Source organism: Punica granatum, chromosome 1 (assembly GCF_007655135.1).
Source record: "Punica granatum isolate Tunisia-2019 chromosome 1, ASM765513v2, whole genome shotgun sequence".
NCBI lineage: Eukaryota > Viridiplantae > Streptophyta > Magnoliopsida > Myrtales > Lythraceae > Punica > Punica granatum.
Genome location: NC_045127.1, coordinates 48,196,028 through 48,208,880, shown reverse-complemented (window position 1 = coordinate 48,208,880; position 12,853 = coordinate 48,196,028). Strand labels below are relative to the sequence as shown.

At 42.6% G+C, this 12,853-nt stretch overlaps 2 protein-coding genes across 2 annotated transcripts; one reads left to right on the top strand and one right to left on the bottom strand.

Annotated features, from left to right (window-relative positions):
* Positions 1-8,592: 8,592 nt before the first annotated feature.
* LOC116213234 (anthocyanin synthase) lies at positions 8,593-10,060 on the top strand. Its single transcript, XM_031548104.1, has 2 exons — positions 8,593-9,183; positions 9,278-10,060. The coding sequence occupies exons 1-2, from the start codon at positions 8,681-8,683 to the stop codon at positions 9,843-9,845; spliced, it is 1,071 nt and encodes a 356-aa protein (XP_031403964.1). The 5' UTR covers positions 8,593-8,680; the 3' UTR covers positions 9,846-10,060.
* Positions 10,061-10,485: 425 nt separating this feature from the next.
* On the bottom strand, positions 10,486-12,222 carry LOC116213244 (glyoxylate/hydroxypyruvate reductase HPR3-like). The gene is made up of 2 exons (XM_031548114.1): positions 11,684-12,222; positions 10,486-11,200 (listed from the first exon to the last, which is right to left on the bottom strand). Exons 1-2 carry the CDS (start codon positions 12,164-12,166, stop codon positions 10,679-10,681), a joined length of 1,005 nt encoding a protein of 334 aa, XP_031403974.1. The 5' UTR covers positions 12,167-12,222; the 3' UTR covers positions 10,486-10,678.
* Positions 12,223-12,853: the final 631 nt, after the last annotated feature.

The window sequence follows — 12,853 nt, the reverse complement described above, 5'->3', positions numbered from 1 at the left end:
CGCATGTGTGAGTTGCTTTTAAATTTGTTATGTATTATGATAATGTAACTTTTACAGATTATGACAAAGGTGTGTTTTCGCTTGAAACCTAAACCTTTGCTTAACTATTTGCCTGCGTTTGATTAAATCGAGTTTGAGATTAATCTGTTTTTCGTATTTTGACCCGTTTTAAGAACAAATTTAGGGAAATTGGGGCATAAAACACCACGAGGGTGCCAAGGTCTCTGCACATGACCTTTCACAGGCCGTCCCCGCTAGTACCTCTAATCCGATTTCGTAAGTGCCCGAATCTACACTAGGATAACATAAACATACAAATAGAAAAGATGGGGTGTACGAGTGACCATTGCACGTTGACAGGCGCCTGCCCCTTTTCCTATTCGGTATGTTTCGGTCATCCTAATGTCTAAGGTATCAGCGGGTCAAGAACCGGTGGTCATGTCATTGAACAGGAAAATGCATGTGTGTATGAAAAATCGAGACCGCATGACACAAACTATCAGAAGTTGGTAGTCGGTGTCGATGGATCCCTCGGGGTTGTGATGACCCCGAAAGAGCCGAGAAACCGGTCGTTCCGCCCGGAAGTGGTCCAAGAAGGACTCGTGCATCCCGACTTGAGCCGTTTGAAATCGAGCCTAAACTCAAGTTAAGATACATGAGTACTCCCTAGATATCCATGCTACGCGTGCCATGTGTTTCGGTGCTTTTGAAATTGTGAGTTTTAAAAGGGCATGGCCAACAGTTCTTGAATCGTCGACGTGATTACAGATTATTGACCGGTTCGTGCAATTTATTAAAGGCCGAGTTGATTAATTTAGCCAAGTGAAATGTCCCGATTATCTGTGTGTGGAATTATTTAGTTGATTAAAAATTTGTCGAATGCTTTAGTTTACGGGTCTCGAGCCATCGAGACGACCATTGGTCGACCGCCAGATAACAATTCTAATTCTTGACCGTCATGGAATTAAGTCTAATTTATTTAATCGACTTTACGTGATTAAACCGATTCGTGTGAGGTTTCAATAAAAAATGCATTTAAACATTCCAAAGTGCATGAATATAGGCAAAAATGATCGCGATAAAATTTAATTTATCGGTTTTAAGTCCGAGTGATCAATTAAGCTAGTTTTGGTGTATTTAATCGGTTTTATTCCTTAAAGCCAAGTGCACATGGAGTCCCGTTCATGTGGATTCATTCTTATTTCATGCAACAAATTTTAATCTCGATTTTCATTGAATCCATTTCATGCTTGAGTTGATTTTCGTTACATGTTACGATTTTTTTAAAGTCCGAATTTTATCATTAAGCCGGTTCACGTCTATTATCGATTAAAACACACATTTCATGGTCATCATCCATGCAAACATCGAATCAAGCGAGAAACAAAGCCCTACACATATGCCGCTAAACTCAAGGAAATATACCTTTCTCGGGTTAATGTCGGGATGAGCCCGTAAAGCTTCAAGAACACTCGGATAAGGGCTGGAACGGGACTGTCAAGGATCCTTGAGCAACTGATCGTCCCCAATACAGCTCAAGAATCCCGAGTAAGTGTTGAGGAGTGGCAAGTAATTGCACCAGTCGATACCGCAGTAGTCAAGATGAAGGATATCTTGGCTCAAGAGCCCGAGAATGAGCGGCCACTTGCAATGACAATGGGAAAAAGAGAAAAACAACGTCAAAGAGCCCGGGAAACACGAACACAGCAACTCGGAAACAACTCCTCAACACAGCAACAACGATGACAGCAGTAGAGGGCCAAGAGAGGAGCAAGAAGGATGAATGGGGTGAAAGGTGATAATGATCGAGGGTTGAGAGTGGTTTGCTTGTTGGCTGCGGGAAATGAGTTGAGGAGGAGATGGCCGGGGAGTTCGGGGAAGGGCGTGAGCTGGATAGTTGAAGAGGCGAGGGTTCGAGCTGAGGGAGAGAGGTTTCGTGGGAAAGGGACCGAGAGAGAGAGACTGCCAGGGAGAGAGAGGTCTAGAGAGTCAGTCGAGGGAGTTGGTTAGGGTTTTTTTTCGAGAGTGTGAAGAGCTGAGGGAGGGAGAGAGGAGCTGGGGGCGTCTGAACTGAGGGATAGGGAGTGAAAGGGAGTTGAGAGTTGGTCCGTGAGAGAGAGGCGAGCTGAGGGCAAGTGCTGTGTTGTGAGGTGAGGGGTTAGTCGTGAGATAGGGAGAGAGAGAAAGAGAGTCGGCCGTGTGTAGTCGAGCTGAGGCCAGGGAGGCTTCTGTCCATGAGCTTAGGGAGAGAAAGAGAGAGAGTGAGTTGAGAGAACTGAGGTTGAAGGGGGAGAAAGATCCCACTTAGCTGAGAGCGGTCGAGCTGGGGGGACGTGAGCTGGGGGAAGCCGAGCTGAGGGTGAACCGTGAGCTGTTAGAGAAAAATCGAGAGGAGCTGGTATTCTCCTGCCAAGCCGAGGAACCGAGAGGATCTTGAGAAGAAGAGAGCCGGGTCTGTTCTCCTTGCTTCTTTGCTAAAGTGACCATGGAGCAGAAAAATGGAAGCTACATAGATGAAGGAGAAAGGAAAGGAAAAGAAAGATAAGAGAAAACCGGTCAAAGGGGGCCAACCCCTCTGTCGATTTTCCTTTATTTATTTTTTTTAAAAAGAAAACTATCACCGTCATCCCTCAGCTTTCACACTGCCACCAATTTAGTCCTTTTACTAATTTTGTCACCATTTTAACACAAACGTTTGCCTTCCGCCTATCAATATGGTCCTCGACGTCAGTGGACATAACGGAAGTCTGACGTGGGTGCATTGCTGGACCAATCGACATCAATAAAATTGGTTTTTTAATTAGAAACATGTGCCAGGCTCGAAACGGCACCGTTTCTAAGAAAACGGAGCTTGACCGTGGACCAAACAGTGACATTGTGGGACTTCATCGTGGCGGCGAAGGAGCCGATGCCGCCACCGATGTCGATGCTGAGCCTGAGGGCGGAGCCGAAGGATTTGGCAATCTGGAGGAGCTGGGGGACGGGGAGGTCGAGCTACGAGGAGTAGGAGGAGAAGCAGGAAGAGTCGTGGCGGAGGGTTCAAAGCTGAGGGAGGGGTTGTACTGGTTGAGGCAGGAGAAGCTCTTGACCTTCAAACACCATTGTTTTAGCGAAGGAGGACGAGGCCGCGAAGTGCGGCGGCCTCACTGTAGGGGGTGCTGATGTTCGTGGTCCCGGCGAGGACGGTGACGTTCTGGGACTTTATCGTGGTGGTGAAGGAGCTAGTGCCGCCGCCGATGTCGATGTCGAGCCTGAGTGGGGTAGACATCATGTCCTACAATATTTTCTGGACCGAGCTATGATTCTCGCTCTGATCTGCTTCGCTCAAGATTCCCTGCTGTTGAAGGGATGCATTTGCAAGTGAATTCACAGAATTCAAGATGTCCACAGAACTCCGACTTGGGTTATTAGATGAGGATGGTGTCGGAGACTGAAATGGAGATGCGTTGGGTTGGGTCTTTGGGATGGTTGTAGTAGAGGTACTCGGAGATGCAGTCTGAATGCAATATGAACACCACTAACTGCTCCATATGGACTGCCTGTGTTACCCATCGAACTTTCTTGCCTGGAGTTCATAGAATTTTGGTGCAGAAGACCTATAATCGTGCTAGAAGAGGCGAACGTGGATGCGATGTTGATCGAGTTATCTCTACTTGCTACTCTGCTGCTTGGATCAACTTGCATTCCTGTGGCTTGAGAAGGGGCCGGATCAGTTCTTGTGTTCTAAGACGTTGATTGCTGCGGATACTGTTGTTCCTTTAGTCGGGGTGGTTGTGGCAGGAGGAGGCGATCAGGGAGAACTTCGGAGGATGAGTGTCTCGGAGAGGACGGGGTCGTAGGGGCAGAGGGAGAAAGGGGTGTAGTTCATGTACTGGTGGAGGAGTGAGGTGGTTGTGGCAGGAGGAGGCAATCGGGGAGAGCTGGGCGTGGAGGAGGAGATTTGGCGGCGGGGCAGCGACTGCGGATGAGGAGGAAGAGGATTTGGAGGAGTCCATCCACTGACGCTGTTTGGTCTAGCAATGCACCCACGTCAGACTTCCGTTGTGTCCACTGACGTCGAGGACCATATTGATAGGCGGAAGGCAAACGTTTGAGTAAAAATGGTGGCAAAATTAGTAGAGGGACTAATTGGTGGCAGTGTGAAATCAGATAGATGACAGTGATAGTTTTCTCTTTTTAAAATTATTCTTACGGGCGTCTTTAGGGTGAAAAATTGATTTCTCGGAATCCGTCGACATTTTCAGAATAAGAATTTCGAAATCACGAAATTGAAAAAATAATCAACACTATGAAAATTTCAATTTGTATCAATGGAGATCGAATCTCAATAAAATCGATGTTGAACATCTGACACTCGTCGATTGTAATTGTTTGATTATTTTCGAATTTCTCATCTTTTTGAATGGACATCCGAAAAATAATCTAAAAATGTCGTTGTATTCAGAAAAATTAAAGGATCGATATTACGTGGAAAAATACTTTTTAATCCCAAGCATCAACTCGAATTTTGAAAAATATCAAAATTGTTGCACATAAGTCTTGAAATTCTTGTCTCATCAACCGAGCATCCAAAAATAAATCCGGGACCATCATTGCATTAAAAAAAAATTCATGGATCGATATTATGTAGAAAAATATTTTTCAGTCCCGAGTTTTGTTCTAGATTTTGAAATTCGAATTTAACGCGCATACGGCCTGAAAACGTCCAGTAGAATTTTTTTTCTGAAAAATTTCCAATTAAATTTAAATTAGAAAAATGCCCCTTAGTTTAAAAACCGTGAATACTTGAGCAATTAATCAAAATACTTCCCTTCGATGGGTGATGAAATGACGATTTTATCATTCCTTAGAGCCGGTGGACCAAAATAGAGTGCTGACAATACTCATAAAAATTAGAGATATCATGTAGAGATATATATATATATATATATATATAGTAAACATAGTGAATAGAAGGACGATGGATAAAATGAATTTTATTAAGTATTTATAGGGAATCAGTACACTAAACTTGGAAAATATCACGTAGTTCGAGTTGTTCTTCCTGATTATTGATAAAATTTTTCAATTTTTCAAATTTTTTAATTATACATTAGTACATGCAAATTTTCCAGATATATTTCTAACATTCGTTGAATATGATACCAATATATGCTAAATGCATGAGTTTTCGATCAAAATACATCGAATTTCCATAAAAAAAAAAAGCAACTCAGAAAGATGCGTTAATCAGGAGCCGAGGGTTATCGAATGGGCTAATTTGAACAACTATGGATGATTAACTAAGAGCTGGCTGTTCTCAAATCGAATGCTCATATTCCACTCCTTAGCTTTTATGTATTATATATAGATTTCATCGGGTATATTTCTACGATCATCAAAATGGCAGGTAGACATTGTGAGTTCAAGAATTTGATTATTAGTACACGTCACTACAGCATAGAAAATCTAGATCCACAAATTAATAAATTAATACATTGGGGATACGAAAATTTCGCGAACAAGTTTTGGCAGCTATACATGTACCAATCAAGACTCATTGACGTCACGTCGCCGCACTAAAGTGCCACCTACGAGATGAGGCAATATTTTTTTACACCGACATTTTCTTTTTTGGTGTATACTCTAATAATATAATCGAAAGTCCAACAATATCCAACAAATTCAACTCGAGTTGAATCCAACTATTAACAGATAAATTTCTTTCAATGATCAAATTTTTTTTTCCGTTGTATATATCTCTATGACTACATTCGTACTATATTAATCTATTATGTAACTTTCACATTTTGAACTTATATATATATATTATGTCGAGACACTTCTGACCTTTTCCGGTAGAATACGTGGTCGAAGTCCAATGGTGTTGATCCCTTCCCGCCCGGTCTGAGGTCTATTTTTTATTTCTATATTATTATAAGGGTAAATTACACAAGTGGTCCAAAAAGTTTCATGAATATTTCAAGTTGGTCCAAAATATTTTTTCGGTAACTTTTTTGGTACAAAAAGTTTCAAAACCGTTTCAATGTAGTACATATCGTCAATTGCCCCTGACGCCGTTAGCATTTTGCTGACATGACGCGTCCTATGTGTCACTTTTGTTACGTACAACCAATCACAGTGCGCCACGTCATTTAAAAGAAAATAAAATTTGAAAAATTTCAATAAAAATATAGAAAATTTAAAAAAACAAAAAAGTAAAAATTTAGAAAATAAATAAAAAAATAATTTTTAAAATTTTTAAAATAATTTTTTATTATTTTTAAATTTTTTAAAAAGAATTTTAAAAATAATTTTAAATTTAATGCTTAAATTTAATTTTAATTTAAATTTAAAATAATAAAAATTATTTTACAATTTAAATTTAAATTTTAAATTAAAAGTTTAAAATTATTTTTAAAAGTTTTTTTTTTTTCTTTAAAATTCTTTTTAAAAGTTTTTTAAAATTTTTTTTTTTTTTCTAAAATTAAAAAAAAAATTAAAATTTTTTTTTCCAAATTTTTACTTTTTTTTATTTTTACATATTTTTATTTGAAACAAAATAAAAATTTTAATAGTTAATAAAGAGACACGGATAGGCCCACTAGAAGTATCGAATCTAAAACATGTTAATTATCAGGCGAAGTCATGTTTCACTGCGCTACACCCTATTCAATCCCGTTTAAGATTTTTTACTCGAGCAAAAACGCCATTGCCATCTCCGCAAGTTATTAACAGATATTCTTGATTTTGAGAACCTTCTCTCCTTTTTGTCTCTCTCTCCCTCCCAATTGTTAGATGAGACAAAGAGACTGAGGCAGATTGAAGTCTGAACGATGGTTGCCCAAGAACACGAGCCACCAACCGCACTTACGACCTCTGCCCTCGTAAAATTCCAATATATACAAGGTGATGAATATAAAAAGACCGAAAATTGAAAATACATGGTAGTGCGGTCAAATTTAAGTAATTAAATAACAAATTAAATTCATAGTAAACATCACTTAAGAAAATATAGTTAAAATTCGAAATTGAATTTTCAAGTTGAGAGGTAATTTGGTGATACTAATTTTTTTAAGTGTATACCCATTTTTGGGGCCAGCAAGAGGTCCATTGTGTGGCGATCTCGGAAATGTCGTTGATGACATTGACATATACGTGATATACACGAATCATGAATGTACGATATATGACACTTGAGGGCAACAACGATGGAATTATGCTAGAATCTCAGACTTTTCTATGTCCCATTGTAGTACATGATCTTGGTGGATGAATCGGTTATAACGTATCGAACAATTTTGTAGACTACATGTATAGATATCCTAATCAGCACTGATGTATATATGCATAGGTCCGTCTAGGTAGGGAAAGATGAAGTCGAACATGTATGATACCTAAAAATTTTCGCTAAGACTCCTAATTTTCATTTGGAATGCACGTCTTTTTTTTTCCATTGAGATAAAATTAGTGCTTTTATTTTGTTTAAAGATGAAATTATACTTGACGTTGGTTTCTTAGTAGCTATATATTTCTTAGGCACGATAATTCTTTGTAACTAGGCTCATTTTCAATTCTAAAATTTCAAACTACTAGGATGCAGTGGATTCCACTCCTCTTGTATATCCAGATTTTTTTCCTTTTTTTTTTTGACGTGGGACCACCAAAATTAGTAAGTCTTATCAGAAATAATAAAACGTTTTTTCCACCGAAAAAGAAATAATAGAATGCTACATGTGAGTGATGAAGTTTATTGGGCTTTCCTCTTCGTACGAAATAAATAAATAAAAATAAAAGATAGAAATATTGACATTCATGAGAAGATGCCAAATATCTACCTTATAAGTATATAACGCGAATCTTTCTTTCAATTCAATCTGTTGAGCCAAAGGAGAACGATCTGATCATAATCAGATGCATTAAGCTCTTTATTTTTTTCTTTTTATGAATTTAGGGGCCGAAGCCTGAGCATTAAGCTCTTGGAGACACAAAAAAACGCACGCATTGCCGTAGTGGGGGGTCGATATGTAGTCGTCCAACTATATCTAGGCAAAACCTTGGTTAGGCAATCATCATCACATGTTCGAAGGCTCTCCATAAGACTTACTGTAACTCATTATCCCGGTCCTGAGACAATGAACCAAGCGAGAATTGTAATAGTATACATCATTATGGTTAGGTGTGAACCAATGAGAGATAATCGATCGAGAGACTCCTAGCCCTTAATTATTCTTCAAATAAACTTTGGGACGTTCTCGAACTTGATCTATTCTTTTTCTTTGTTTTTCGGTGGGTGATCTCTCTTCTAAAATGGGAACAAATCATACAAGAAAAGTAGTAAATATCTATTATTAATGGCGGGCATGATCATGCATGATTAATCATCTCCTTCTCCTCCATATATAAGTGGAGGTTGAGCCCCTCATCCCCCCATGCTGAAACCTTACAGTCAGCCCACCTGCCACCCCCTTGGACCTCTCACAACCTCACAATGGCACCTCAATGCCTCAATTCTTCCCCTCTCACGTGCCCTTACTTACCCGCAACTCCCTTCAATTTTAAGTTTACAACATTAGCAAATCAATCCTATAAAAGCCCGTCGACACATTAACTTGCCGGTCAATTAAGCATTTGCCTATACTTCACATTCATTCATCACATAGTAAGAGAGATTTTCTTCGTGCTCGATAAGATAATTAAAATGGTGGCCACGGTGATCCCGAGAGTCGAGAGCCTGGCGAGCAGCGGGATCCAGTCAATCCCGAAGGAGTACGTGAGGCCGGAGGAGGAGCTCACTAGCATCGGAAATGTCTTCGAGGAGGAGAAGAGGGATGAGGGCCCTCAGGTCCCGACCATTGACCTAAGGGACATTGAGTCAGAGGACGAGGTTGTCCGGGAGAAGTGCCGGGCCGAGCTCAAGAAGGCCGCCGCTGACTGGGGCGTCATGCACCTCGTGAACCACGGGATCCCTGACAACCTCATTGAGCGGGTCAAGAAGGCCGGGGAGGAGTTCTTCAACCTCCCCATTGAGGAGAAGGAGAAGTACGCGAACGACCAGGCCTCGGGGAGGATCCAAGGGTATGGGAGCAAGCTCGCCAACAATGCCAGCGGGCAGCTCGAGTGGGAGGACTACTTCTTCCACCTCGTGTTCCCGGAGGACAAACGCAACATATCGATCTGGCCTAAGATCCCGAGTGATTACAAGTAAGTAATTTCCACGATCACTATAACTACAGTACCACTTTTACTTAACGTACTCAGCATTTCAATGTACTTATTAATTGGTCATCCCATGCAGGGCCGCGACCGCAGAGTATGCAAGGCTGCTACGGGCATTGGCGACGAGAGTGCTCTCGGCCCTCTCGCTTGGGCTGGGCTTGGAGGAAGGCAGGCTGGAGAAGGAAGTTGGCGGGCTTGAGGAGATGCTGCTGCAGATGAAGATCAACTTCTACCCGAAGTGCCCGCAGCCGGAGCTGGCCCTCGGCGTGGAGGCACACACCGACATCAGCGCCCTAACCTTCATCCTCCACAACATGGTCCCGGGCCTGCAGCTCTTCTACAAGGGTAAGTGGGTGACCGCCAAGTGCGTTCCGAACTCGATTATCATGCATATTGGGGACACAATCGAGATCCTCAGCAACGGAAAGTACAAGAGCATCCTCCACCGTGGGCTTGTGAACAAGGAGAAGGTGAGGATCTCGTGGGCGGTGTTCTGTGAGCCACCCAGGGAGAAGATCATACTGAAGCCGCTGCCCGAGCTTGTCACTGAGGCAGAGCCCGCCCAGTTCCCTTCCCGCACCTTCGCCCAGCATATCGAGCACAAGCTCTTCAGGAAGAATAACCCAGAGGAAAAATCTAATAAATGAGCATGTTCAGCATGTTCTATAGTTTCATGGATCTGGTCAGGAACTGTCATGGGACTTTCTAAGTTGTCTTATGAACTGATAGCATGTGGTCTGGTTTCCGTAATGTCTTGGTCGATATTTGGGCTGTTTGGGTCCTCTCCATACATGCTTCGTTAAATAAAGCTCTTCTACTCAGCTTTCTTCACTGGAAATTTGAGTTGCTGTTTTTTTCTTCATTCTTGTTGACATTCAATCGAATTTACTTGCATCTCAATTTAATGGTTAGGTATTCTCAACTAAATCAATGAGCATTGCGCCCTATCCGGCAAGAAAGAAACATGTAGTTTGTTCTTTAACTTGATCAAAGGCAAGTAACTTTCTCGTGTTCGACACTCCGCAAGTTACCGAGTTATAGGCGTCTTTAGTGCTTGTTAATTCAATGGTACACCGATATATGATTCAACAGATCCAGGGCATGAGAACCGATGTTTTACCTACCTTGCAAAGAATGGCACCGAAATACAGGGAATGTTTCAAATAGATATTACCTCATCTGGAGAACTGTGAGGCAAAGAAAGGTGATGTTTTCGCAGATGAAATCGGAACAATTGCACAATCGACGAACATATAAACTACATAAATTGAACTGAACCCCCTGACCTTTCTGGAATCGCTCATGTCAACACCTTCTGGTTTGCAGAAAATGAAGAAGCATTGATCCGTAAAGTGAATTGGGCAGGTTGATCAAAGTGAATGAGCTGGTATCGACATATTTCTTCAATTTGAAACCGAAAGCTTTATTACAGAGTCCTTTGAGGATTCCGACTAAGTAAATATGTGTAAAAAAGCGTCATTCATAACTGCACGACTGATAATAGGGGCTTGTTCGAGAAGAAAGCGATGAAGTTGTCCACGATAAGATCCTCCACAGCCCGGAATGACTCAGGAGTTGTCACAGCAGAGTGAGGAGTCAGGATGACATGGTCCAACTCCAACAGCTCCTTGGGCACGTCAGGCTCGTTCTCGAACACGTCGAGCCCAGCCCCACCAAGCTCACCACGAACCAATAATTCCACCATCCGCTCTTCATCTATGAGGGCCCCGCGGCCCACATTCACGACTACTCCTCCCTTTCCAAGGGCTCTCATGACTTCCTCACTGATGATGTGGTGGGTTCCTTGGGTCAGGGGGCAGCAGACGATGAGGGCATCACTGTTAGAGGCGAGCTCCACGACGTTCCCGATATAGGCAAAGGGGACGGTGGGTTTCTTGCTTCTCGAGGTGTAGGAGATGATGCAGCCAAGGGCAGCTAGCCTCTTCACGATGCCAGAGCCGATTGTTCCTAGCCCCACGATCCCAACTCGTTTGCCGCGTAGCTGCGATCATTGGAGTCTCAATTAGATGATTAAAGCAAGAAATGTATGATCAACTGACACTACTTCAATCGAAAGCCATATTTGGTTCCGGAGAATGGAATGGAGTCATGACAAGATAATCATTCAATTAGCAAACATTCCTATATAGGGAAACTTCGATTTTTGACTATGAGAATAGAGAAAGGAAATTGTTACCAAAAGAATCAATCACGAAGTCAGCATGTACGATAACCACAGGTTGTATCCATCAACTAACAGTCACCTAAAATGATCCCCAAACTTGCCCGAGTCAAAAGCTTTTGAATCTCAGATCAGAAGAAACCATAACTAATCCATCAGTCGGCCTTAGCAAGCCCAAACTTGTCTTCGTCAATGAAATGATGAAATTACCATAAACCCTTTTTCCATAGCTAAATTGGTAGGCTCAGAGCACCTGATCATTTCTCAAGTCAAATGTATTACTCTGACCAAGAGAGAACCAACCTTGGATCCAAGAGGGTACTCGCCCTTCACAGGCCACGACCCAGCACGGACGAACCGGTCGGCGGCGGTGATCCGCCGGAGGACGTCGATGAGAAGGGCCACGGCGTGGTCGGCCGCGTCCTCTGCCAAGGCGGCGCTGGCATTAGTGACGGTGATGCCGCGGCGGCGGCAGAACCGGAGGTCAACATGGTCGATGCCGGCCGTGGATATCACCACGAGCTCGAGGGATGGGAGGAGCTCGAGGGTGTCGGCGGGAAGGGGAGCGAGGCTCGCGCAGAGGAGGGCACGGACGGAGCGGCCGTGGCGGGCGAGGAAGGTGTGCGAGTCATCGGCCGAGTCGCAGGGGTCGAGGACCCGGAAGTGGGCCTGCAGGCGGGCCTTGAGGGGAATGACGAAGGTGGCGGAAGGCCGGCGATGGACGAGAACAACCGGCAATTCCTCTTCCATCCGTGGGCTTTGTGGGGCTCCGGTGGAGGACTCCATTGAGCTAAATTAAACTTTGTGGGCTATGGTGGTGGTTTGGTTCCCAACTTAAGTAGGAACAAGACAGCCGTCCTAAGGCCTGACTCATGCTTGACAATTCAAACATTATAATATAGAGAAAATTATCACTGTCATCCATTTACTTGCACTTTATCACCACTTAAGTCCCTCATTAATTTTTGCCATCAATTTCGCTTAAACATTGGGATTTCGTCAATCAATTTAGTTCCAGCCGTCAATGTCACTAATGGATATCTGACGTAGCTGTTTGGTTGGACAAAACGGTGTCAAAAAAATAATTTTCTAATATGACTTTCTAAAACTGTCATGGTGATCCTTTTACTTTTCTCAAGCCATCACTTTAGTCCCTCCTCAATTTTTGCCACCAATTTGGCCTAAATGTTGGAGTTTCGTCTATTAATTTCGTCATCCTCGTCAATGTCGCTAACGAATGTCTAACGTAGCTGCCTTGTTAGAAAAATGAGGTCAAAAAATTATTTTTAATCAGAGTTTCCAAAACGAAGTCGCTTTTGGTAATTTTTTTTTAAAATTATTTATTTATTTTAACGGATGAAGGGGTAGGCCCGCCGGGACCTCCCCAAACCAAAGGGCAACGGTCGACCAGGGAGGCCCCGATCGGTTTCCCCTCCTTCCCGAATCCCTCTGTTTAACTCTTTCGATGAAGGT